Source organism: Callionymus lyra, chromosome 1 (assembly GCF_982586985.1).
Source record: "Callionymus lyra chromosome 1, fCalLyr1.hap1.1, whole genome shotgun sequence".
Taxonomy (NCBI): Eukaryota; Metazoa; Chordata; class Actinopteri; order Syngnathiformes; family Callionymidae; genus Callionymus; species Callionymus lyra.
Genome location: NC_141818.1, coordinates 10,998,974 through 11,026,509, shown reverse-complemented (window position 1 = coordinate 11,026,509; position 27,536 = coordinate 10,998,974). Strand labels below are relative to the sequence as shown.

The following is a 27,536-nucleotide window of genomic DNA, read 5'->3' as shown; positions in this document are numbered from 1 at the left end:
CGCTGAAATATTTATCAGAACAAAATATGAAGACAGGAGTCGAGTTTAGACTTCATCCTGGGCTGTTGTGTCTGTGAACCACTAAAAACAACAGCGACCTTGAGCAGAAAACAAAATTAACTCTTAGTCTCTCAATTTCCCTTTAATCAAATATAAAAAAAAAAAGTTTTTTTTTAAATAAGAGAATTTGAGGAAATTAAAAAACGGTTCTACACTGACAATCATTTTCAAAAACGAAAATGCAAATAAAGATTCAATATACGGATACAAACAATAGATCCACTATGTTGATGTTAAAAAGCAACAACAAAAAAAACAAAAAACAATTTAATTATATCTACTAACAGACATGAATGCTTCACCATGTTCCTTTTTTTTTTTCATTTTTAAGATCTGGTCAAATTAGTTCGGAATGTCAGCATTGCCACAAATACACAAAACGAAAAGAAATAAACTTGAAAATAAAAAAAACGTTTTGTTTTAACTGGAAATAAACATGTCAAGATTTGTTTCTGTTTATTTTTTCTTATTTGTTTTGACATTTTTTTAGTTAAATTTGAAGTACTTTTTTTAATAAACATGTTAAATATAGAGGATGCCTTGAGTTAATTAAGTTTTTTTAACCTCTGGTAACAATAGGAATGTCATGAGTTTGACAAATACATCTGGAACTACAAATGTTTTGTTTAGCTAGAAATAAATACATCATGTTCTGCTCATTTATTTACCACATTTGTTTTCTGATTTTCCATACCTTTTTCAATTTAAACTTTAAACCATTTGGACATGCTTTAATTAAGTATTTAGTTTTATTTTTTATATACAGGTGTTAAATACTTAGTTTATTAAATATCAAAACCCATCTTCAAAATGAAAAGACAATAAATCTCCTGGTTCATCTTTTATTTCAGATATCAGCAGAATTTCCATGTAACAAAGTGATTGAACATCATGAAGTAGAATGTAACACACGAAGAAGAGCCGGTAACAGCAGTGATGTCGTTCACAAAAAACATCTGTCGTGACGAGACAAACCAACAAAACAAGTTTCTGCACATTTAAGTTGATATTTTTCCTTTTTTTAAAAGATGCAAAAATACTGCAGTGCATGCTTCCATATGAACAACATGTCGACCTCTGAGAAGTCTTTGACGAAAGAGTCGTCTGAGGCACTGAGATCCTCCAGCACCATGGGGTGCGTCTCTGAGGCGTCCTGATAGAAGCCCTGTCACTCCTTAACCTGCGATAGAAACGCCGAGATCGCGCACTTGGCAACATGCTCGACGGAAACACATATGTTTGAGAAATACATTCAATAATATCATGCTAAGGCTTTTTTGAGTTCAGAACTCAAGGTGATCGTTTAACAATAGTCTTCCTCAATCAAACACCGTTTCATCATCTTGTCTTCTCCAGTGCAAACATCCAAGAGTTTTTTTGATTCTCATCCTTCAAAACATTTCAGCACCTCAAAAGGTGTTTTTTTTTTTTGGTGTTTGTGAGGTCATCTTTGGTCACTCGTTCATGCCATGAGGCGTCCACAAGGGTGCAGTATATCCAGGGCTACAAGGCAAGTCGTCTCCTCGTTCACCACTACATCTTGGTGCCCCGCGTGAGGAGAGATCCTCCACTTCAAGAAAGACGGGTCATCCGACACCGTCGTCAACACTTTGGACTCAAACTTGAAGAGGGTAGTTTTGAGCGAAACCTTGAAGTCAATGAAGACGTCCTTTGTGTGTCTTGTTTTAAAATGAAAGAAACACAAACGGAAACGTGTCCTTCTTTCAAATAAAAAATAAAATGCGTGGGAAATGTCCTGAAGAGCGACTTTCGCTCACGCTCCCGGCGTCCCGGCCGGCTGGCCCATGAGCGGGTCGGCGCCGTCCGCCTCCTCGCCGACCGGGGTGGGCTCGCACTGCGCCGTGATGACGATGGTGTTCTCGTCCACTAGCTCGCACGTGGGGTTGGCGAAGGCGGAAAGAGGAAGGTTGATCCTCTGCATCTCCCGCTCGTACACCCGCTGCTCGTGCTGCTTCTTTATGTCGCGAGCCCTGAACACACAACGTCCACAGATCGTTACACGAGCGGCCGAAAGTATTTGAATCAGAATATTTCTAAAATTACAAATGTTGAAACTTGACACACATTTTTTTTATTGTTCTTTTAATCATTTTTTATAACTTTTTGAATAATGCATGAGGGTTTTTGTTTTTCTTTGAAGACTTTCATTAAAAATGTGGGGTTTTTGAAAATAATAATTTGATAAAATAATTTAAATATTTAAAAGAAAATTGAACTTTTTTTTTTTTTAAACAGTTTGATATTCAAATTCCAATAATTAAAAAGAAATACATTTTATAAACTAAATATTGTTTTCTCACCTTTTAAATTCAATATAAAAATTGTACTCTGGTGGCACTATTATACTAACGTTTTTATGTTGAATTTAAGAGGCTTAATTAAAAAATATTAAATTTAGAACATTTATTTTTCAATTATTGGAATTAGAATATCGGACTCTATGTGTAAAAAAATATATAATTCATTTTGGAAAAACCTATTAATATATAAATAATTATTTAAAAAATAATTCAACCTTACAATATGCAAACAATACATTTAATTAAAAATATATATAATAATTAAATTCTACATTTTCAATTTTCAAACCAACCTCAACAATATGTTTAAAGGTTCTGAAGACTCAAGGTTTAAGGTCGTCCGACTGGAGACAGAATATTATTTAGCACCGAGACGACGTGTCGTTTTGAATTTCTAGAATCTTAATTTGTATCAGATTTATACTCGTGTCACGTCGTTTTATGTCCTCCAACGAAAGTCTGGCTGGAGCTCTGAACATATGGGGGCCCTGCAGAGGGTCACGAGGATCCAGTTCCTGCCAGTCCAGTCTGGCGCTGAACGGATTCGCTCACTAGGAGGAGAAACTACTTCTAAACCACGAGTCTCTCGCTGTATCTTGATGAGTATATTTAAGACTTAAATCAGACCCGCGACAGTATTTGCTGCTAGTACATGAATGTTTGATTCGAGAGCTTAAAAATAGAGCGCCGCCATGTTTAGATGAGCGCGCCGTGGAAAAGAGGATGAGATGGGAAGCAAACAACAGTCATCCGGGAATGAGCTCAACAGCTGACGCTCACAAAAACACGACCAGAGTGTGCAGGAATGCATCATGCGTGTCAGAAAGCAGCTTTTGTTTCACGTTAGAAGCATCTGAACATCACAACTCCAGCTGATGTTCAATTCATGCTAACAAACAGCCTCTAAACCCTAAACATCAGATTATATTCTATTGAAGTAAGGGATACATTTATACTGAATTCATACACTTCATTCAAACCTCAATTTAACCGGAAATGTACAGCTATAGCATAGAGCTAGAAAGTTCAAGTGGCTAGCAGGGCGTGCTAATGACACTTAAATTCTGCCAAAATAAGATAATTTGTATAATTAAGTTAAAGACGCTTTTATCTTATTAAGTTACTATTGCTACCGCGGTTAGCTTAACACAAGCGTAACTTTAGGAATATTGAACAGCTAGCTTAAGTTCTATGATGGCATATGTGCTAATGCTAAGTCAACGTGCTAATTTACTGAAATAACATTTCTCTTTCGCTTAACTTAATTATCAGTTTAAACAGTTTCATGCGCTTAAATTCTTTATATATGACCATAAAGTGTCAACCATTTGAAAATTACATTGCTAAAGGCTAGCAAGATTTATATTTAATTTCGTTGAAGTCTAGCTAGTAGAAAGCTAGCGGTAAGCGCTAACAAAGGTTAAAAGCAAATTGTTTTCAGAAAATAGTTATTAAGTTTTTTTGTAGATATTCAAGTGCGTTTCAAAATTGATTTTAAGTGGTGATGTAATGTTACACTGTGTTTTATTGTAGAATATTAAAACTTAATTATATACATCTCAATGACCGGCAAAATAAAACGCATGCAAGATTACAAAGATGAGGAATAACAAGATGATATGTTGACTGATTTATATCCAACTATCTTATACAAGAAACGTTTTTATAATCGAACTAAACGCTACAATGTTTGGACACCAGTTAAGTTGAGATTCTCTTGAGTCAACTGTTTTTTTCATTTGTCTACACTGACCTTTTGTAGAAGTATCCGAGCGTGATTCCTGCTCCGAGGAGGATGATGATGGCGATCATGAGGCCGCCCACGACGTAGCCTGAAGATGACAGGAACACGTCAGAACTAATGGAAACTTCAACTCGACACAAACACGAGTCTGGTAAAGGTAAATAAAAAATAAATAACAATGGAGAATGAACACACCAAGCGTTCCCAGGTCTTTCTTTTGTTTCGTCCCCGATCGAACACGCTGACTGATGCCCATCACCGGCTGCTTGGCTGCTCCTTCATCCTGAGAGGATTCGTCCTTCTGAAGGCTGGAGGGCGGAGATGCTTCTACAGGCTCGACGGATGCTGCCGTCGATGTTTGCTCTGCAAAATGAAGCAGTTGTTAGAATCCAAGATACCCTTTGGTGCTACAACGGGAAAATTCACATAATGCGTTATTTGCACAAATCCATAATAATTAAAACAATTAAATAATAACAAATAATTTTTAAAAAAAAGTACTTTCATCGTAAGCACAGCAGTGTGAGGAAAGACCCGACAATGAGTAAAGTGTCTTGATTTAAGAGAAACCAGATGGTTAGGATCAAAACAACGTGTGGCTTTTTTGAACAAACATTTTCAAAGACATCAAAGACAGTTTTCGTAATAGTAGCAATAATAGCTACATCATCTCATGCTAGGCACAGAGCTAGCAAAACGGTGGATCAATAGCTAAAAGAAAAAAATAAATACAAAAATATTCTTATTATTTTAACCCTCTTGAGTAGGGGTTGATAGATTAGAAAACATTTTTATTCCGATTTTAAAAACCCACAACCTCCTTTTTTTGCCTTAGTTAGCTTGTAGCTACCCAGTGAGCTAACCAGTTCAGCTAGCTATCAGTTAACACCATAAAGCTTTATAAGGCATTAGCAAAAGAAAACATTCTTAGTAGATTTTTTATACCCTGAATTAATTTGTGTTTTCTGAGTTACACACATTCTTAAAGGATACATTACTGATGTGTATTAATATACAGCTATCCGACTAACAGCTAGCTTGTTAGCAACGGGAAGCTAACCTGACTTATTTATTTTCAGGTCATTTGTAATTTACTGCAACATATTAGAAAAGTATATTTTATTTCCAAATAGTTTAAGTTCTATAACAGCCAAACAAGCAAATACTAAATTAGTAAATAAGTCTACTGACTCCTTTAAGAAACATCTTAAAACGTTTTTATTTGTTCAGGCTTTTCCTTGATTTTCTGGAACTCCTGTTGTGTTATCAGTTTTTATCTTGATCTTTTAAGTATATACTTTATTGAATATTGTTTTGATTGTTTAAGCGCTTTGTGATGCTGGTCTGGAAAAGCGCTAAACAAATAAAAATGACTTACTTACTTACTAAAATAATGATACAAATCCTCAATTTAACTTCTTCTGTGCGTGTTTCTCCTAATCTTGCTATTTAAAAAAGCAAACTTTGTGATCGAGGAGGAGATAGAGATCTATGTCGTGCTCATCTCCGGCCTAAACTGTTGCAGAATTACAATCCGTAGATCGTAGAAAACGAAAGTATTGTGTAGAAACAGCAGCTCTGACGTGAAACGAAAAAGACGAAGTAGAGCGGAACATAAACATGTTTTTCTCAACTGTATCCTCAACGTAAACAGGATCGACTTCTCCAGAGAGACAGGAAGGTTCATTTGTGGGCGTCAACATCTGCTCTCTAACTTTTTCTTTCTTTTTTTTTTTTCTTCTCCCCATGTCCTCAATAAAAGCTGTTGTCGAACCGTGCTAGTTGACGGCCTGAGGTCATAAAGCGAGCAACCAATTGGCTTCCGTCTCCGAGGACAGAGCATTTCTGTGCTCCAATGGGCTCTGGTTCTGGGAGTGGTGAGGAGCTTTTTTTTTTTTCCTAAACTGAACTTTCCGACACGTGAGCGTCTCTGTTTTTCAGAAACTTGACCTACTACCACACAACACACTCAAAGTGACTCCTACACACTGATTGTTTGTTTTGCTCCTTCTTCGTGTGCAAATACGTACATTCCTATAACTTAAATTTTTTTTTTTTTTTTACATATTTGTGTGTAACAAAACGAGATGTCAACAAGGCAAGGAAGCAAAAACAAAGCCAGGACAGTATCAATATATTATCTTGAGAACATCATCGTCATATTTCTGTGATTCCTAGTCCATTATTATTGTGTTGTAGGAGCGGTTTAGCTCTTCTTCATCTGTTAAACGGTAAATTATTAATGACATAGTATCCTTATACACTGTGCACGATAATGGTTTCATCATTAGTTTACTTTTGTTTTTCTTAAGGAAAACTAAAGATAAATTCCACGTATAAAAAAAAGTAGCAAATCATTTATTCATTTTAATAATTATCAATTTATATCATATAATTTAAAGGGAATTTGATTAAACGTACCATTATTTGTGTTTATGTTCTTCAATCTAGCTGAATTAATTTTCAAATTAAATGCATATTTAATACAAAACAATTTGATTTTTTTTTTACGTATGACAAGTTGAGTCAACTTGACACATTATTTTTTAACAACCATTTTTAAAGACCCTGTCATTGACCAACCTGGGCACGGCTCGATGGCACAGAACTGTTTCTGGACCGACCCGCCAGGACCGCCGATGTAGCACCACGGCTTCCCAGAAGAATCCGGGTCCCTGCAGTAGTTGTGGTCCCCCACGCCTACAGGAAGAAAAAAAACATAAAACAACACGTCCATCACTGGGTGTTCATCATTAATTCACTCCATCACACCACAATGAAGACAAAGACAGCAGTTATTCAGTGGGTTTATTTCACTCAGGTTCAATGAAGTCACGTGGTCCAGTCATCACGTGGTCTGACATCAATTTTTAAAAGAAAGTTGATTCCTATTTTTATTTTATTTGACATCCATGTGATGTAATTTATTATAGGTGTGTGATAGGGGTGGGTGGGGGTCTTACCAGTCTGCGGATCATATTCCTCTGAAACGTTGGTCCAGTTGAGACAAGTCAGTCCTGAGGAGGAGGTTTGTTTTTGGCCCCTGTAGGCAGCAGCTGAGGAGCCCCAGCAGTCTGAGGAGCACAACAACACGTGAGTCCAGCTCCATTCAGCGGCGGCGGCAACAAACTTAAAACCGCCATTGCACGGGAATTTAACGCGATCAAAAACCCACTTTAAGCAACAAATAATGTATTTAAAAGTGGTTTTATTTACCTGCACGTGTATCAGTGCTGTGCACCAGAGCTGCACTCACGAGAACCAGCTGCAGACCCAGAGACATCCTGCACGTTTGTCCGGATGAAACGAGTGAAAACATGATGAAGGATTTAAAAAAGAAGATGAAGTTGAAGAGAGTTGTGCTGGAACACAGTTGTGCTGGAACACACTGCTGCTCACGCTGGAGTCCAGCCCTTGTTTTTGTCGAGACGAGGCTCAGCTTTCTTCATAAACAGCTCCAGAGGAGGAGCTGCTCCGCCCCCGGGTCCTAAACACACACCCTTTCTAGAAAAGCACAACACGTTCTGTTCACGTCGACTCACAACTGGTTTGTGATTCAAAATCTAACACATCACACTTGCTTTTTTAATCCAGTCCGACCTGATCAACCATCGATTTCACGACTCAATGCTCGACTGCACCATTTTCCATTGACGGTGATAGTTGAACCAAAGCGTCAGTGAGGGCCCCACATGTTAGGATGAGGGGTCCCCCCCGTGGGTCTGGTTTACGGATTACTGATGGGCTGGCGGAAGATGGGATTAAGTTGGCCCCTTGAAATTCTTTCTAGTTCTAAGCAAAGTGTGGCCCCGGGGGGCCCCCATGTGGTCCTATGACTCTTGGAATTTTATAGTTTATGTTCTAAAATGTATTATGTCTTGCTGTTTGTTATTGACTTTTTACACCAATAATATATTACTTTTTTATAAATACATTTTAAATAATTAAATCTATTCTATCTCCTTTAGACCTGTCCAAAATAAATGTGTTTGTTTTTATTGAAATATACTTTAAAGTTAAACTAATGTGTTGGTTTACTTGTCTTAATTATATGTTGGACTCTATTGTATCATCAGTATGTGTCTGTTTGTACAAAACTCTCTTTTTATTTAAATATTTACATTAGAAAATGGCCTTAAGCCCCGCCCACTGAAAACACTTTGTTTTTCTGGAGATGAAATCTTGTTTACCATAACCACACCAACTCTGCTGTGATCAGTTGAAAATCGACATTTGTCACCAGGCGTCATCAATCCCTGAAGTCTCAACTTCCAAGGGACTCGTTGTATAAACAAATCAGGCTTGATAACATCTGGCTGGAGGAGGAGTGAAGCCATTATTACGTCATAATGGACTCCGCTCTCGTAGCCTTTCGTTCGCTGAGATTTCAGACAGAATAGGTAAGTAAGTCATTTTTATGTATATAGCGCTTTTCCAGACCAGGGTCACAAAGCGCTTAAACAATCAAACAATCAAGGAGAACTTTATAAAGTAATAAGTAGAAAAACATCATCATGAAGATGGACTTACTACATCTTAGAGAAGAAGACTTTAATGTTTGAAACATGTGAGTGAGTCAGGAGAGTTTTCACATTAGTTGCTCTTTAAATATCTAACTATTTTGCTATTTTTGCCAAAAATGTATTTTATTTTAAATGTGGACACATATTTACAGGTGTGTTATTGTCCCAAATATTTGTTATACGTAAACAGTATCTGAATATATAAACGTAGACCTTTTAAATAATAATTTATTTCCACTCATGTTTATTTATTTAAATGAATCTTTATCATCTATGTACTAATACATTTTTTTGGCGGAGAATAGCTTCCAAAAACAACCTGATTTTGTCATTTTTTATTTTGTGTTCTCTGATCAGATAAATTATTGCTTACTAGTATTTCTAAGAGAAAGTTTGATCTAATTATGAAAGTGATTTTTTTAAAGCCTGCCTGCTCTACTTCTGTGTGGAAAAACATTGTTATTTTGTGAAAGCAGCCAAACGTGTTTAAAGCAAGACACTGTCGGGTGGGTTTGTGACTGTTGTGTTTAAGGTGAGAATCAGACGTTGTCATATATTCAGCTACAATTTTTTTCTCTTAGCGTTTCTTTTATTCGAATTAAAAAAGAAAACTTCTAAAGATCGAATTCATATATTTTATTTAGTTTTGAATTTAAAAAATGTTTTTAAAAAAAGATAACAAGGAGTAAAATCATTTAAATAACAACAATTCTTTACATTTCAGTCACTTTAAAGAGACAGTATGAGCTTCTGCTTCACTGATGGAAAAATATCTCTGGTTGCTCTGGATCGTGAACGTTTGTCTGCACGCACACGCACACTATACACGCGCGCGCGCACAAACACGATGAAAGCTGTTCACCTACTTGGGTTCGTTCCCTGTTGCCATAGTTTGAGCCTGAAAGTATCCTGAGCAGGAATATTGTGCAGTGAAGACGATTCAAGCAGAACGAAACACCTTCAAGTTTGTTTGCGAACAAATGAACGTTTACAAAAACAACGTCACGTGACATTTGATACTTTAGGGGAGAATAAAGTTACAGCAGGTTCAGTAAAAAATAGTTTATTTTAGAAAACTAAAATAACATTTGACTTATATATCCGGTAAAAAAAGGAACAAAATGTTATATATTGTAAGTAAAAAAATCGCAATAAAAAGTCGATCATTTAAAAAAAATGTATTTTATTAGTTACATTTGATACTTTAGGGGAGAATAAAGTTACAGCAGGTTCAATAAAAAATAGTTTATTTTAGAAAACTAAAAGAACATTTGACTTATAGATCCGGTAAAAACGAACAAAATGTCATATAGTGAAAGTAAAAAAATTGTAATAAAAAGTCGATCATTTAAAAAAAATGTATTTTATTAGTGACATTTGATACTTTAGGGGAGAATAAAGTTACAGCAGGTTCAATAAAAAATAGTTTATTTTAGAAAACTAAAAGAACATTTGAATTATAGATCCGGTAAAAAGGAACAAAATGTTATATATTGAAAGTAAAAAAATCGCAATAAAGAGTCGATCATTTAAAAAAAAAGAAGTATTTTATTAGTGACATTTGATACGTTAGGGGAGAATAAAGCTAAGCAGGTTCAGAAAAAAAAGAAGTCTATTTTAGAAAACTAAAATGACATTTGACTTATAGATCTGTTTAAAAAAAAGGAACAAAATGTTATATATTGAAAGTAAAAAAATCGCAATAAAAAGTCGATCATTTAAAAAATTGTTTTTTTTATTATTGACATTTGATACTTTAGGGGAGAATAAAGTTACAGCAGGTTCAGTAAAAAATGTTTATTTTAGAAAACTAAAATAACATTTGACTTATAGATCCGGTATAAATGGAATACAATTGTATATATTGAAAGTAAAAAAATTGCAATAAAAAGTCGATCATTTAAAAAAAAAAGTATTTTATTAGTGACATTTGATACTTTAGGGGAGAATAAAGTTACAGCAGGTTCAGTAAAAATTGTTTATTTTAACTAAAATAACATTTGACTTATAGATGCAGTAAAAAAAAGAACATAAATGTTATATATTGAAAATCGCAATAAAAAGACGATCATTTAAAAACAAAAGTATTTTATTAGTTTATATTTGTAACTGTATTTCAACAAAACACAAACAAACATCATTCAAATCTTTGACCCATTTTTAATCTGTTGTTTAATTCTGAAATTTCCCTTGATTTCAGATCAAGGATCTCCTTCAAGAGACATTTGTTGTTTCTCGACGTGCACCTGTTAGCGACGTGTGCTGACCTTGGGGTCCCAGACGACCCTCCCTCAAGGTCGCTTTGATTATAAGATCCGTTTGTTTATAAATCAATATTGTTTGTGTTCATGCACATTCTGTTCTGATCAGGAAGCTTTACAATAACACCTAAGACAAGGACGCTACATGTTGTCGTCAACACACTTTATTGTGAATTAAAAGTGTTATTTTCAGATTCTTTGTACACAAAAAAAGGGTCTAAAAACACTCGGTGCAGCAACAACATGGACGAGCGTTGGTCGATGAGTCCGGAGAGGAAACATCCTGGTGATGTCAGCCTCCTGCAGTCACGTCTCCTGCGGTGCAACCGCTAACATCACGTCTGGTCAATCACGCTCGGCGGCTCTGAAACTGGACACTCAAGCCTCTAATGGAGCATTAACAGATGAGAACATAGTCCCTCCAGGAGATCAGTTCCTGCTGATGAAAACATTGTGAAATATTTAACATTTTCACACAAAAAGCGTCATTAAAATGTGATTTATAAAGGCGGACATGTTTATTCATACGTGATCCATTTGATTGATGGATCCATTAACTGGACACTAATGCGTCTGTACATTGGTAAAATGATGATGATGATGATGATGTTGTCTTCACAGCTCTTATGGAACTCAGGTCTCCTAACATCTGCACTTGTCACTCTTGAGTGACAGCGGCTGTCAACGAGGGCGGGAAGGCGAAGCCCTTCTCGGCGAGGAGGTGATGAACTCCCCGGACGCTCCTCTGGAGGCTGCAGGAGTCGACGACCTGTCGCAGATCTTCACACGTCTGCACCAGTCGAAGGAGGAAGATGGATCTGGTGAGCAGACCCGTGACTGACGTGTGGAAACTAGAGTCTGTGAGCAGCGACAGCCACGCTGGAGTCAGAGTCTCATCTGTGGAGAGAACTTTGTATCATCATCTTCATCATCATCATCATTATCATTATCATTATCATTATCATTATCATCATCATCATCTTCATCAAATCATCAAGTCATTTTAACTCAAATACAGTTTTCTCTACTTTTTAGTACTCAAATAGTATTCAAATACACGCTCATTAAACATATGCATGTACATTTACAATTTAATCACACTCTATGTATGATTCAAGTGTTTTTTCAAAAGTACATGTTGTGTATAATTTAAGTGATAAAAGTAAATTTATAGAATAATTTAAGTGTCTTTAAAAAGTACATTTTAAGTATAATCAAGTTCTTTTGAAGTTTATATAAAGTTTAATTAAAGTGTTTTTTTAAGTATATTTTTATATTATTTAATAAGTGATTTAATTGCTTTTAAAGTATGTTTTATGTATAATTTAAGTGTTTTAAAGTACGTGTTGAGAATTATTGAACTGTTTTTAAAGTACATTTTAAGAATAATTTATGTATTCTGAAAGTACACTTTGAAGTGTTTTCAAACAACATTTCAAATTTAAAATGAAGAATGTCAAAAGTGTTTTTAAAATACTTTTTATATATAATTCAAATGTTTTTTCAAATTACATTTAAAGTATTTTTAAAGAACATTTTAAGAATAATTCAAATGTTTTTTCAAATTACATTTAAAGTATTTTTAAAGAACATTTTAAGAAAAATTCAAGTATTTTAAAAGTACATTTTAAGGATAATTCAAGTATTTTTTTTAAATTAAAACTGAAGAATGTCAAGTGTTATTAAAATACTTTATAGGTATAATTCTAGTGTTTTTAAAATGCGTTTTAAGAAAAATGTAGGTGTTTTTAACACTTATCTCAATGTCAAGGTGACCCAAAGGCCCGAAAACTGGGTCGCTGGGTCAAGGGGAACGACCTTTACCACTGCATATGTATTTAAAGTATAATTTAAGATTAATTCAAGTGTTTTTAATGTAATTGAAGTATAATTCAAGTTTTTTTTAGAGTATAATTGAAGTAAAATTAAAGTGTTTTTAAAGTATAATTGAAGTGTATTTAGAGTATAATTGAAGTGTTTTTAAAGTATAATTGAATTATAATTCAAGTGATTTTAAAGCATAATTGAAGTGTTTTTAAAGTATAATTGAAGTGTTTTTAGAGTATAATTGAAGTGTTTTTAGAGTGTAATTGAAGTATAATTTAAGTGTTTTCAAAGTATAATTGAAGTGTTTTTAGAGTATAATTGAAGTGTTTTTAGAGTGTAATTGAAGTATAATTGAAGTTTAATTGAAGTGTTTTTAAAGTATAATTGAAGTATTTTTAAGGTATAATTGAAGTATAATTGAAGTGTTTTAAGTATAATTGAAGTGTTTTTAAGGTATAATTGAAGTATAATTGAAGTGTTTTAAGTATAATTGAAGTGTTTTTAAAGTATAATTGAAATATAATTCAATTGTGTTTTTAGAGTATAATTGAAGTATAATTCAATTGTGTTTTAAAGTATAATTGAAGTATGATTCAATCGTGTTTTAAAGTCTAATTGAAGTATAACTGAAGTGTTTTTAGAGTATAATTGAAGTATAATTCAATTGTGTTTTTAGAGTATAATTGAAGTATATTTGAGGTATAATTCAATTGTGTTTTAAGCATGTTGATAAACACACTGATCCAAAAGGCAATAGAAGATCATGGAGCGTCAACAGACCGTGTTGAACCCTCTTGACTCTAACATCTACCTGAGTGAAGCTGAAGGACCAGAGTCAGATCATGGAGCAGATGATCAACGTTCTCCTCTGTCCAGACTCTAAGACTGTGACTCAACACCTGAGACTGTGACGTCCTCTCAGGTAGGAGCAGCAGGTGAGGCAGAACGTGCAGCGACATCACCGACGGTTCTGCAAACATGTTGGCCTCGTCCTGCTCGTACAGACCCGCGGCCTCGCACTCTTCTTCTTCTCTCAGCAGAGATTCCAGGACCGGAGACGGCACGTGAAGCAACAGCGCCTCCAATGTGCCGGGAGTGTCATAGCACTCCTCCAGCAGCAGGTGGAGCAGCAGAGGCAGCGCCTGGTTCACCTGCATGAGGTGAACGGTGCCCTGCTGCCGTCCTCTCGGGTGAAGCAACATGGAGGCGAAGCGTGAGGCTCGGCTTCTCACCGGCTGACTCTGGTCCTGCAGCAGACGCAGGCTGACGCTCAGCAGGCTGGACACAGGACAATAAAAGACATTTCAAATAGTTCCTAAAAATACTCATCAGTATCAAAGAGTTTTATCTCATGAAGTAAAAAAAGTACCGGACTACGACGGAGCGCTCACTCCGACTCTCCTTCATCACGTCATGGATGACCTTCACTCCAGCCACACACAGGGCGTCAGCACACGCCATCCTCAGCACCTCGTCTACGTCGGGAGAACTGTGAGGCTCCAGCAGGTCACACCAGCGTCCAACCACGGACTCCTTCACCCTGAGGTGAGAGACGACAAGCGTGTGATTCAGTCTTAGATTGAACGTACATTTTCAGGACACGTTAAGTACATTTGAAGTAGTACAATTAAACTACTTTTTATGTATATTTCTATGTATAATGTTAATTACAACTTTAGTGTTTTTTCCCCCCAAAGTCACATTTGAAGTATAGATAAAGTTTTTTTAATACATTTTAAGTACAATTGAATTGTTTTAAAGTATTTTATAAGTATAGTTCAAGTATTTTTAATTACATTTTAAAATTTTAAGTATATTTTCATTGTTTTTAAATTATTTTAGGGGTTTCATTTAAGTATTTTTAAGTCTAATTCACGTTTTTTCAAGTACATTTGAAGTATAATTTAAAACGTTTTTAAAGTATTTTTGAAGTTTAATTTAAATGTTTTTAAACTAAATTTGAAGTATAATTTAAAAAGTTTTTAAAGTATTTATGAAGTCTAATTAAAATGTTTTTAAACTACATTTGAAGTATAATATTATATTTTTCGAGTATTTTTGAAGTTTTTCAAAAGTATAATTCAAGTGATTTTAAGGACAAGTATAATACTAGTGTTTTTCCTTTGTAATTTTGAGGCATAATTCAATCATTTTCAAAGTACCGTTGAAGTATAATTAAAGTGTTTTTTACGACATTTTAAGTATACTGTAACATATACATATTATACATATAAGTATAGTTTTTAAGCACGTCTGAAAACAAATGTGTTTGTGATAAGATCCGTTTGTTTATAAATCACTATTGTTTTTGTTCACGCACATTCTGTTCTGTGTTCTGTCTCTGGGTCATGGTCAACAACCTCCCTGGCTTACAGAAATACATATGCAGTGGTGAAGGTCGTTGTGGACATTTGAAGTATAATTCAAGTATTTCTATAGGAACATTTGAAGAATAATTCAAGCATGTGATTCAAGGTGGCACCTGGGGAGCTGAGACAGGAGGAAGCTGGCGGCGTGCAGCGTCTGTGACAGCAGCTCGGGTCCGCCTCGGTGCTGGTCCAGGTCTCCACACAACAGTTCCAAACACAGGAGAAGGTCGGACTGGTCCAGGTTTGATGCAGGAGGATGTTGAGCTGAGATGAAATCATCTGCAGGCGTCACAGCAGCCAGAGCAGCCAGGTACGTCTTTCGATACGTCTCTCTTTTGCACATCAGCGCCTCCCTCAGGTTCGACTGACAGATACAAGACACACAAAAAATTGTTTTTATTTTTAGTTAGAGCCAGATTCAACCTTTTTTGTTCTGCGAAAATAAGAAAAAGCCTGAATTCTTATTGTAAGTAAGTAAGTCATTTTTATTTATATAGCACTTTTCCAGACCAGGGTCACAAAGCGCTTAAACAATCAAAACAATATTCAATAAAGTATATACTTTAAAGGGCAAGATAAAACTAATATGTTCCTACATTGCATAACAACCTGGCTGTGTTTAAAGATGCATCGCAAATGTGCAACAAATCATGGTCCACAAAAGTTAATGTTTTCACCATGTTAGCCCGCTAATGTAGCAAACTAGCCGCCTTTGCTAAATGTAGCAAATTAGCAGTCTATGCTAAATGTATCACATTAGCAGTCTGTGCTAAATGTAGCAAATTAGCAATCTATGCTAAATGTAAGTAAGTAAGTAAGTAATATTTATTTATATAGCGCTTTTCGAGACCAGGGTCACAAAGCGCTTAAACAATCAAAACAATACTCAAAAAAGTACATACTTTAAAGATCAAGATAATACTGAGAACAACACAGGAGTTCGAGAAATTCAAGGAAAAGCCTGAACAAATAGAAACGTCTTAAGATGTTTCTTAAAGGATTTAGTAGACTCCATCAAGCGCAAAGAGAGAGGAAGATCGTTCCAAAGCTTAGGAGCAACAGCCTGAAAAGATTTCTCTCCTCTGGTCCTGAAATCTCTGAATGATTTTACCGAGGGGAATCAAGTACAGCAAAAACAATAAAGGACCCAGAACAGAACCTTGAGGGACTCCACACAACAGATCTGCTGATTCAGACCTCATTTGATTGGCAGATACACTAAAACTGCGCCCAGAAAGGTAAGATGAGAACCATTCTAACACAGACCCAGACAGTCTGTCTATGCTAAATTTATCAGATTAGCCGTCAATGCTAAATGTATCAAATTAGCAGCCTATACGAAACGTATCAAATAAGCAGTCAGTGCTAAATATCAAATAAGCTGTTTATGCTAAATGTATCAAATTAGCTGTCTATGCTTAATGTAGCAAATTAGCAGTCTATGCCAAATGTATCAAATTAGCCGTCAATGCTAAATGTATCAAATTAGCAGCCTATATGAAATGTATCAAATAAACTGTCAGTACCAAAGATCAAATTAGCTGTATATGCTAAATCTATCAAATTAGCTGTCTACACTTAATGTAGCAAATTAGCCATCTATGCTAAATATCAAATTAGCTGTATAAGCTAATAATCAAATTAGCTGTATAAGCTTAATATCAAATTAGCTATATATGCTAAACGTATTAAATTAGCCGTCTATGCTTAACGTATCAAATTAGCTGTGTATGGTAAATGTAAAAAAATGGCCAAATAAGCTTAATGTATTAAATTAGCAGACTATGCTGAATTTAGAATATTAGCTTTCTATGCTAATCTATTTATGTTGTTGTTTGTCTGTTATGGATTTGTTTCTCTCAAACCTGTCATCACTCCACACTGTGAGAGGAGAACGTCTCGACTCTTTTAAATAGTTATTCACCGACTCATGAGATTCACCTGCAGAACTCCCCTCACGACTTCTTTGGTGGTTGACTTCAGAGCTCGTCCGTTTGTGAGCCATGTGACCAGAAGAAGCTTCAGATCTTCACCGGCTGCAGAGAAGTCCATGAAGAAGTCACAGGCCCACTCCTGGTCTTCACACAGAAACTTAACGGCACTCAGGTGAAAGGAGGACAGACCCACCTGCAGCCACACCAGGAAGAGGATCAAAATAAAGACATGGATCAAAAACAAATCAAGATCAAGAACCAAGGTCACCTGGAGCTCATGTTCAGGTGAACTGATCAGGCGGGTGAGCAGATCGTGAAGTTCGGACAAGTAACTTTTACTGCAGAATCTTCTCAGGGAACCAACGACGTCCAGGTAAGCGACCCGCACCAGAGGACATCGCTGACCTTCACCACAGAGCCAAATGGAAGCTTCTACCTTCTCCAGCACCTGACCCAAGACTTCTGAGGACACACTGCTGTGGATGGAAACCATGAGTAAAAGGCTGATAAAAAGTGAGAACATTTCGTGGGGCCTCCTCACTTGTGCGTCATCAGAACTCTGTCCGCCAGCGCCTTCATGTGCAGCAAGTGTCCATGCAGGAGGTTGTGACGGCAGCGTTCTTGTGTCGTGGGCAACCGAGCTGACATTTCCAGGAGGATGTTCGTGTACTCCGAGGGGGGCGCCACGGCAACCATAGCTTTGGAGGACATCACTCTCACGTTGTAGATGGGACTGGAGCTGAGCTGGAGCAGAGGCTGGAGGAAGTCGACCACAGTCCTGCCGGGACGAGAACAAAAACTAACTTCAGACTGAGCGACGAGCTCGCCGATGTCGTTCATCACGGACCACTTACCCAGTGGGGTCTTGAACTCCAGGCTGCAGCTGAGCCAGCAGAGTGAGGATGGGGAAGAGAGCGGGCTGCAGGCGAAGTCTGGCCTCGCGTTCGGGGCCCTGAAGATGGCCGGCCGCCTCCCTCAGCTGGGCCAGGAGGAACGGCTGGAGCTCAGGGTAGTGGAAGAAGAAGGCAGGAGGAGACATGCCGTGTTTGACGTCTCCCTCTTTACTGCTGTGTCTGTGGCCCAGCATGCGGGAGCAGAGAGAGCCTGGAAGAACGAAGGAGAATTAACATCTTTAAAGAAAATAATAATTTAATTAAAGATTAAAACAAGACATGCATTCATTAGTGCTGTTAAACATGTACTTAACACATACGTGAACAATAGACCATGTGATCCAATCTAAAAACATAAAATATAAAAAAATATATTTGCATTTGTTTTTTTAAAATAGATTTAGATTTGCTCATGAAAAAATTGTTTTACAGCAACAACTAGTAATATGTACATAAAAAGTCTGTGTAAGTCATTGGTGGACAATTGCATTTCTTCAGGGGCCACATTATGTACAGTGACTGAAGTTAGGGGCCTCAATAAAGTGGAAAAACGATATCAATAATCATAAATAGTTATTAAAAAATCCAATAAAATGTGGCTTAAAATGCTAAAATTATAGTTGTATTGCATTTTATATAACCTTTATTATTTTTTATTTTTTATCTGATGTAAAAACCCTTCACCAAATAACATTTTATATTCTTTTACATTTTTGAGAGGAAATAAAGACTCGAGACAAAGGTCCTGAAATCAAACCATTCATCATTCATTAGTAGTTTAACTCTAAATACGATTAAACACAAAATAAAATTGTTGGTTTTCTACATTATCTTGACCTCATGCTACAGTCATCTGGTCAAGTCTTTAAGTAATTCATATGAATCACTACCTTTTTTTTTCTTCTTTTATTATATTAAGTAATTTAAATATAATTGCTCAATTCACATATGGAAATCAAAAAAGTAATGCCGCTTAAGTTCATGTTGACATCGAGAGATGTAACATTTAAGGTTCATTTGAGGATTCTTATCAGTCAGGTGAGGAAGTGACCTACTGTACAGCTGCAGTGCAGCGTTCCTCATCGCCCAGCAGGGGGAGCTGAGCAGCGTCAGCGACAAGATGGCAACTGAAGCTGCAAAGTGAAGAACAGCGACGCCGAGGCCAGAGCCTCGCACCAGAGCCTGCAGGGTGTGGACCGCACACACCTGCAGGGAAAGAAAGGTAAAATATGATTAAAGAAATAAAAAATAAAAATCAGTCGAATGTTGCATTTCTCCTCCAGCAGCCTAGCCTAGCCTAGTCAACTCTAAAAGTAAATGTTAAGAATGTAGTTTAGCTTCAGGCTAGTATGAGTGAAAATACATTTAACATGTGATGAACCTGCAGAGAAATACAGCCTTTTTCTTTGAACAAATACACTAAAAAACATTTTTAACTTGTTATTTAATTCTAGATGATTGTATTAGAAATGCTACAGACCTACTCTTAATATTTGTTTATGAGTTTTTCATACATTTCTTGGCAATGTGTTTATGTGACTTCTTTAAGGGGCCATTATACGTTTTGCTTTTTATGATATTTTTATTAATTAGCTTTATTTGGGCTTTTAGTGTAATGTGTTCTTGAATGCATTACCAAACTATGTGACTGTAAAATGACTTTCCATCTGTAAAAAACAGATGGAAATAACATGTTACACTTGCTCACATTATTGAATTAAATTCCCTTTAAAAAGAAAAAGGAAGTTCACAAACAAATCAGAAAATAACTCATTATATAGTTTCCCTTGTGCTTATTGATGTTAGTTTCAAACAGATGTGCGGTTATCTAAAATAAATATTGATAACCTTATCTAAAATATTCCAAAATAAAAGCTACATTGCAAGAGCTAAGCTAGGCGCTAGTTGGCTACACTTTCAGTATACGGTAGTGTGTTCTTGAATGGATTATTAATCCATGAGTGAGTAAAGTTATATTTTGTATTTATTAAAGATAACCGGTGGAAAATAACGTTTTTATAAATGCTCACATTATTAAATCAGAATCACAAGTACAACTTAAAAATATATTTGCACTTATTCACACATTATGTTACGTTTAAAATTTTAAGTAGTCCCCGCCTTTCGCCCGAAATCCCCCCCGACTTTTAACCCCTATAGGAGAATAAGCGGTAGAACGAGGGAAAATACCAACACTACGTATTTAAACTTCCCTCTGACCAGGTCACGTGACTTGCAAGTCCTTAATTCGACATTTATTTTCTACTGCACCTGTGAAAGGTCCAGAGTTTGATCCCAGTTCTCCGGCAGGGGAGTTCTGGCGGTCTCCAGTAGAGTTTGAATGCTGTGAGCCAACAACGGTCTTGCTTTATTGTTCTCCTCAGCAGACAAGACGCACAGAATCAGCATCGGCAACCCTGCAGCCCGGCGGGTAACCGAGGTGGAACTGGGAGACTTGACAACTTGTAATCCCTGAGGACCAGATAACAGTGAATAAAATATACATCAAATGTATTTTTTAAAACTTGACAGTGGAAAACAGTCACCTGTCTGAGCATGAGAGCAGGAATCTCTCTCAGGTCTGGATCACTGCTGCTGAGTAAAGAGCCACAAAATCTTGTGAAACCAACGCAGCATCCTTCTACTGCCCCCTGGTGGAGAATACCATTGTTATAATTGCATTATAGTTGTGGCTGGAGAAATACTTTCATGATCTCCATCATAAAATACATCCCCGGCCACGACTATTACAAAACACTACTACAAATTATAGACATACAGTTGAAGCTCTTGCATAAGTTAGATGGTTAAATACAAGTTTACATTGACTAAGACATAATTAAAGAAGATAGATTTGTTCAGATGATACTTTATCATTTAAAAAAAGATTTGGTTTAGTAGCAAATAACCACATTGCCACCTGCAGGCCAATCGAGCTCATTGCAATGTTATTTAAAACGTTCAAAAAGCTACCAAATAATTTCGATACCAATTTAAAAGGGCCAATAAAAGTGGAGAAGGAATAAAGAGAAACCAAAACGATCTGCTTGGCAGAGCTTTGCGTTCTGTTCATGTTTAATGCCCTTAGAACTTACCCAGTGACGACATCTGAGGAGAATATTTTTAAATATGTCCGACGCTTTCGTGAGATCTTCTTTCGTCAGAGGGCACTCTTTTTGTGACTCAGCAAGAACCTTCTCCACGAGAGATCCCAGGAAGATCCCTGTCTCCTTCGAAGAGGAAATAGATATTTATATTAACGTTAAAAAGGGACTTAAAGAGCTGGATGTGGGGCTGTACCTTGAGTGACACCCAGCAGCAGGTGAGAACGAGACTATGTTCCTCAGACAGAAGAACACACTCGTCCTCATCCTGTGGACCTTCTGAGGACTGTGCTATGAGAGAGCTGATGGCGTTGCCCATGTCACAGAAGGATGGAGGAGCCTCTGCTGTTGGAAACACATATTTTTAACATTAGATTTCAATTTAAAGCACTTAAGATTTAGTTTTACCAATTTCCCCTGCAGATGAAACCTGCTCTCCATGTAGAACGCCCAGCAGAAGCATTGAGATGTTCTCCAGCAGGAGCAGAAGACGAGCCATCTGAGGGCGACTCAAGGACACACAGCTGGAGGTCTCGAGCACACATTTCTGGAGGGCACTCAGGACCCCTGCCAGAATACATTCACCTAATTAATGCCTGTTTTTTTATAAGCTTGTTTTGTCTCTACCGTGAATGGGCTTGGTTCTGGCAGCGAGCATCATGTCGCCCCTGGCGACGAGATAATGCTCCTCCAGCTCTTGCACCAGAAACCCCAGCAAACTGCCGTCCTGATGATTGTTTTCGGCGCTCAGACCCTCGTCTTGATGCTGTGACCTGAAGATGAAACATCTTCTCACGTCTGAACCAGAATTGACTTGGTTGTGAAGAACGTACTTGTGCAGCAGAACCTTCATCATCACAGCCGCCATCTGAGCCTGCTGCACACGAGGACTGCACAGAAGCTCTCTGGTTCGACGCAGCAGCACCACAGAGATGTCGTCTGGAAACCTGGGCGGAAAATACCTCAAGAGCAGCCCGGCTGCCAGCTCTCGAATCTGACCCATAATTATATAATGATGCATTTAAGCAAATGCATGAAGGAGTCAAACACAGGAGGACGGGGGTCTCACCTCGTTGGTTGAATCTTCCAAGCAGCTGATGAGGACCAACTGTTTGGTCCTGCAGAAGAAGTTCCACTGACCCTTCAGCTGGGCGTATGTCACGAGACACCCTGTGTTCACTGGAAGATACAAATGAATTACTCTATCTATTGATAATTTCTCCTTAAACACCCTTTAACTTTACACCTTAAAATACAACTATTGTAACATAAAAATGTAAGTATAAAAGTATATCAGTCGTGCAATCAGATTATCGGTGGTTGAAAATAACATTTGAAATGTTGAAATCTGATCTTTGTTTTTTATGAAATATTTTTTAATAATTTAACTTAATTTCTATTCAATAATTGAATTCAATTGATTGAATAATATTAAATAAGGTAACGTTTGCTTTTGTTTTCTTATATTATTGAATTTAAAAATGTACATATTTCCAAAATGAGTTTTTCTTTTGTTCTACGCATACATTTTGATATTATAATTCCAATCATTTCAAAATAAATGTTTTCGACTTCAATATCTTTTAATCCATAGCCTCTTAAATTCAATATAAAAAAAATTGGTATAAAAGAGCCATAAGAAAAGACCAAAAGATAACACGTAGCGAGTGAGTGGCTCAGTGCTTTACTGGATTATTAAATGATTTATTATTATTATTTAATTATTAAAAATAATCAAACCTTTCAATAAAGAAGTTGATTAACTGTATTATTGAAAATAATAATGAGATGGTTAAAACACTACAGTTTCAATACTTGAAATATGAGATTCAACTATTCAACAACAACAAGAATTGGTCTCTTTGTATGATTGAGTATTAAACCCCCCTCCTAATTAAAAAAATAAATGCTCAGACTTTAATATAGTTCGACTAGTTGAGTCTGTCCCACTCATACCTGGAGGTTGACCTTTCCTCCTGTCGGGGCTCCAGGTGTCAGTGCAGGTCTCCAGGACTGCTGACAGTAATAACAAAGATGTCTTCTTCCTCTGGTAGCTGTGTCCTGGTGCCAGGTGACAGTACGGCAGCTGACTCAACCACTCCACGAAACCTGGAGAGAACTTCAGTATTTAAAGAAATGACTCAAGTATGCTCTATTTCTCTATTGTTATCAAGCCATTATATCTGTAGTATTGTCGAGTACTTGACTCTGGTGTTGCAGAATTTTCAGGCCACATGACTCTTGACGAAGTCGTAACTGCTTTCATTTGTTTTGAAACCAAAATATTTCAAAACATCAGCTTTCAAAGCTGCTGGAGTCGACTGTATCCTCTCGTCCTCAGTCATCACCAGGATCTTGCGGGATTTCATTGTTCCTTAAGCTGCCATCTAGTGGCTGGAAGTTTAATGACCCAAAAACGAACAAAAGCAGTGAATATTTAAATGTTAATTGATAATAAAAAATATCTAATTATTGTTATTTTATGAAAACTATAAATTTAAAAAAAAAGTATAAATTATATAAAAATATTGAGAAAACAAAAATATTATTTGAACGGCAACAAATAAATAAAAACAAATAACTACAAATTTAAAAAATAACTTTAAACTGATATGGGATGATGGGATAAATATTGCGATTTTTAAGTAAGTCAATATTTTTTTACTACATGTATAAAATTAAAATCAAATGCATTTTTGTATCAGAACCTTCCTCACCTATTCCCTGGTCCAGTCCTTCTGATCCAGCGTCTTCCTTCTTCTTCTCGGTTCTGATGAGAGTCAGGCAGCTGTCCCTCACACGCACCAAAAACCTCTTGACCCCCATTTGAAAATGCTGCCGGAAGGGAGACGAGTCGCAGTTCAGGTTCTCGGGGATGAAGCTCCTCATGATGGACATCTCTTGAAGTGTGGGGCTCTCCCTGGTCTTGGAGCTCCAGCACAGCAGGTTGAGAGCAGCGAGGCGGACTTTATCCTCGGTGGACCCCAGAGCCAGCTGGAGGGTTTGGAGGGTGGGGTGACCTGTGAGACTCCAGGGAGAGACGCCGGTCGTGGCCCGATACGAGCTCATGATGCAGGCCCAGGCGCTGAGGTGACCCGGATCGCTCAGGTCCAGAGTGGTCAGAAGAGGCTCCACCGCAGAGGGGAAGACTTGAAAGGTGCTGCGCAGCAGGTGAGTCGAGCTGTTGTTCTGGACAAGAGGGAGGTCAGAGGTCAACCCTTCCAGAAGAAAACTCCTCCATCGGCCCGACCACTGGTCGGCGAGCTGCTGCTCCGTGAGAGAAGTTCTGCCACAGAGCTCCTTCCTCTGCTGCTGGACCAAACACTTGTACAGCTCGGAGGCGCACGGGGAGAGGTGATTGGTGGACAGGCTCTTGAGGATATGACCTGGACAGTCAGGATGCAGATCCAGCACCTATAGGAAGGATTAGTTTGTGAGTTTACAAACGGTTTTTTTTGTCTCATAAAAAACTCTCACCTTGTCTGTGTGCAGATATGGAAGAAGAGCACACAGGTGGAGATATCCTGCTTTGCTCTCCCACGGGAGTTGGACGACTCGGTGCAGCAAGTTAGTGTAAAGAGTCTTCCGAGTGTCCCCGGAGTTCTCACAGTCCATTTGATAAAGTTTCAGCAGGAGGCTGAAGGAACTACGGGCGTATTCGGACACACACTCCACCTGCCAGGACACAAAGAGTTTTTTATTAATTTAATTTTTTTGTTGAAACTTTTAACCATTAGAAGCTGATGTCTGATCAAATGTAGGTTCTTCACATTAAGGTAAATATAATAATAAAAAAAAAAAAGAAATGAGTGAAAAAAATGTAATTAAATCTCTCTCAGATGATTTTAATCCAGTACCTTTTCAATGCAATACAACTATGCACTATAAATGACATGGTAGAGGGTTTGTACAGTTTATGAGTTTAATCCAATATTTTTTTTTAAACCATTTGCAATTAAAATACTAACTCGACAATCAAAGAAATTTGATTTTAAACAGTACATGAATTAAGGATTCTGGCATTATTTTTCAGCTAGTTATGTTATTTTTATACTGCATCAAAAAATAAATAAATGCATGTACTTTTTAAATTTTAAACCAACATACAATCTTACTTGACGTGTATAAACATTTTGAAGACTTTTGAAAATTGACATTGTAATTCCAATTAAGGACTTGTTTTTTTTAGATTAATGAATACAATGTATTTCAAGACTTTTCCACCCTTGTGTTATCTCTGGGTCAAGGTGACCCGGAGCCCTGAAAACAAATGTGGTTGAGGAAGGTTGTTCACCTTGACCGAGGAATAACACAAGGGATACCTCAAACACATTTGTTTCCGGTCCTCCGGGGCATCTTGATCCAGAGATAACACAAGGGTTGAGGATCGACAGAAACCATGTGGTAGTGAAAGATAACTCACTGGACTTTCAGTGTTGGTCCAGCAAATACCAACGAGCCGACGCAGCAAATCTCCATCATCAGGTAGAAGCCGAGCCTCCGTCCTCCTCCAGATGTCAGCGCAACATTCCTTCACTCTCTTCATCCAGAGGGTCAAAACTGAAACATTGACAACATTGAATTCGTGTGTTCTTCAGCACATTTCCAACTCTGGACTCACCTTCAAATGCAAAGTGCGAGTCGAGCTTCGCCTCACACAGACCATAAACCGGAGCGAACAAACCCTCCAGCAACACCGGCCTCTGGAAAGACGATGACGTTAATGGTTTGGCTAAGATGAGGACGTTTTATTGCGGCTCTTACATTAGAATCCTCCTCTTGTGGAGCGAGCAGGACGTCTGACCTGCAGCCAGTGAGGAGACCCCTCATCACAGCCAGCATGCCCCCCTGGTCCTTCTGTGCGCCCACACACTTCACCTGGAGCACCCCCACGCTCAGCAGCGACGATTCTGGGATGCAAAAAAAATGAAAATCTTCTCAATATTCTGACACATTATTTAAATAAATGTTAGGTTAACAGACCTGAACTAAACACTTGAAGGAGACTCTGGGTAGCAGCTCCTCCTGCGTCTCTATCTGCTGACGTGTTGATCATCATGGCCACGGTGGTTCCTGCCAGCATTCGAGTGTCTCTGTTCTGACACTGAACAACACACAGTCACACACAACAGCAAACGCATCATATCTCTTAAATCTTCTTTCCACCTGTCCAATGATTATTTCCATAAGAAACTCCAGGATCTTCTGCATCGTTAGACTCTTGGTCTCCATGTTCCAAACCCCAGGACCAACTTCAGCAGGCAACATCTGGAACACCTGGAGGCAAACCTAATAGACAAATCCCTTGGTCAAAAAAAACGAGTGAGATTTGGGTTAACTCTCACTTTAAGGGGAACCATCAAGTTCAAACATCATATTGCTAGCATGCGGCCTGGTTACCTTGACAGCGGTGTAACACAAGGGACCGTCTCGGAGAGACTCTCGTTGGAGTATGTGCGGGAGTAACTCCGACACTTTGGCCGTGAAGCGAAGGAAAGTTTCCCGCCACACCTCTCGACCAACGCTGCTGTCCTCCAGGAACATACATGCTAGAAGAATTGACATGGAGATGAAGATGATCGTGACTAATGGAAACGTTGTGACATAAAGGGTAAAACTAACCTCTCTGCAGTTCCTCGTGAGACAGGAGCTGGAAAATGACAATTGATTTATGAGACAAAATACTAATATAAATGGCTTTAAATGAGGGTTGTTCTTGTACCTGGTCATGGCGGCTGATGAAGGACATGCAGACTTCTGTCTCTTGATAGACCAGACGGTGGTTCACTTTAGCCAGATGTTGTAACAGCTGCAGATGCAGATTGGGTTTTGTAAATACTTTTTTTTTTTTTTAAAGAAAAGAGGCTCTGCTGACTCACCTGGTCCACCTTCCGAGACGCCGTGGAGATGCTGGACATCTGCAGCTGCAGGGACAGGAGAAGTCTGACCAGCAGCTGGAGCTGATCCACCTGCAGAGCAGCGAGCTCGGCCTGGGACACCTTCCTCAACATCTGGACCGCCTCGTCAAGACACCTCTCTTTGCTCCTCTTGACGCCGCATCTGTGACAGCAGTGACAGACAGTCAGGAGTCCTTCAGGGACACCTTCCATCCCATATTTACGAACCTAGAAGATTCTGAAAGTTTCTCCAACAAGTTCCCGATGAGTCGTTTGGTGCTTTCGTCCTGTCGTCCTTGAGAAACGAGACATGCCTGCAGACTAGAGGTGAGTTCTTCAGGTGTCAACATAGTCCTCACCCTCTCACCCTAAACACCACGCTGCTCTGCTGGTCACGTGATCTGTACTTGTTCTATAGCCACATTATTTCCCCTTTTTAGCACCACACCGCCATCTAGTGGCGTAAATTGGTTTCTTTCTCTTAATAACGTCCAGTAAACTCGCATGCATAATCTTTTATTTTATCATTTAAAAAAAAATACATTTAAAATTAATCGCTCGATAGTACGAGTTTACTATATTTCTATTTTGAGCATTTTTAAT

At 37.7% G+C, this 27,536-nt stretch overlaps 2 protein-coding genes across 5 annotated transcripts; both read right to left on the bottom strand.

Moving 5' to 3' along the window:
* Positions 1-888: 888 nt before the first annotated feature.
* pik3ip1 (phosphoinositide-3-kinase interacting protein 1) lies at positions 889-7,554 on the bottom strand. The gene is made up of 6 exons (XM_087792925.1): positions 7,342-7,554; positions 7,089-7,199; positions 6,709-6,825; positions 4,321-4,488; positions 4,135-4,213; positions 889-2,051 (listed from the first exon to the last, which is right to left on the bottom strand). Exons 1-6 carry the CDS (start codon positions 7,442-7,444, stop codon positions 1,835-1,837), a joined length of 795 nt encoding a protein of 264 aa, XP_087649051.1. The 5' UTR covers positions 7,445-7,554; the 3' UTR covers positions 889-1,834.
* Positions 7,555-11,057: 3,503 nt separating this feature from the next.
* LOC148087931 (tRNA (32-2'-O)-methyltransferase regulator THADA) lies at positions 11,058-27,451 on the bottom strand. 4 transcript variants are annotated; one of them, XM_087792897.1, is made up of 30 exons: positions 27,162-27,451; positions 26,916-27,096; positions 26,759-26,845; positions 26,659-26,686; positions 26,437-26,585; positions 26,203-26,325; positions 26,020-26,140; positions 25,801-25,946; positions 25,658-25,739; positions 25,460-25,596; positions 24,514-24,711; positions 23,754-24,450; positions 22,993-23,145; positions 22,106-22,215; positions 21,870-22,030; positions 21,664-21,809; positions 21,445-21,603; positions 21,233-21,381; positions 21,028-21,162; positions 20,479-20,583; positions 20,204-20,404; positions 18,988-19,138; positions 17,894-18,143; positions 17,581-17,817; positions 17,308-17,515; positions 17,047-17,232; positions 15,219-15,469; positions 14,106-14,276; positions 13,548-14,014; positions 11,058-11,806 (listed from the first exon to the last, which is right to left on the bottom strand). In XM_087792897.1, the coding sequence occupies exons 1-30, from the start codon at positions 27,281-27,283 to the stop codon at positions 11,568-11,570; spliced, it is 5,550 nt and encodes a 1,849-aa protein (XP_087649023.1). In that variant the 5' UTR covers positions 27,284-27,451; the 3' UTR covers positions 11,058-11,567. The 4 variants fall into 4 exon arrangements, with proteins under 4 accessions (XP_087649023.1, XP_087649031.1, XP_087649039.1 ...); XM_087792905.1 differs by having other exon boundaries at positions 17,308-17,512; XM_087792913.1 differs by having other exon boundaries at positions 21,233-21,378.
* Positions 27,452-27,536: the final 85 nt, after the last annotated feature.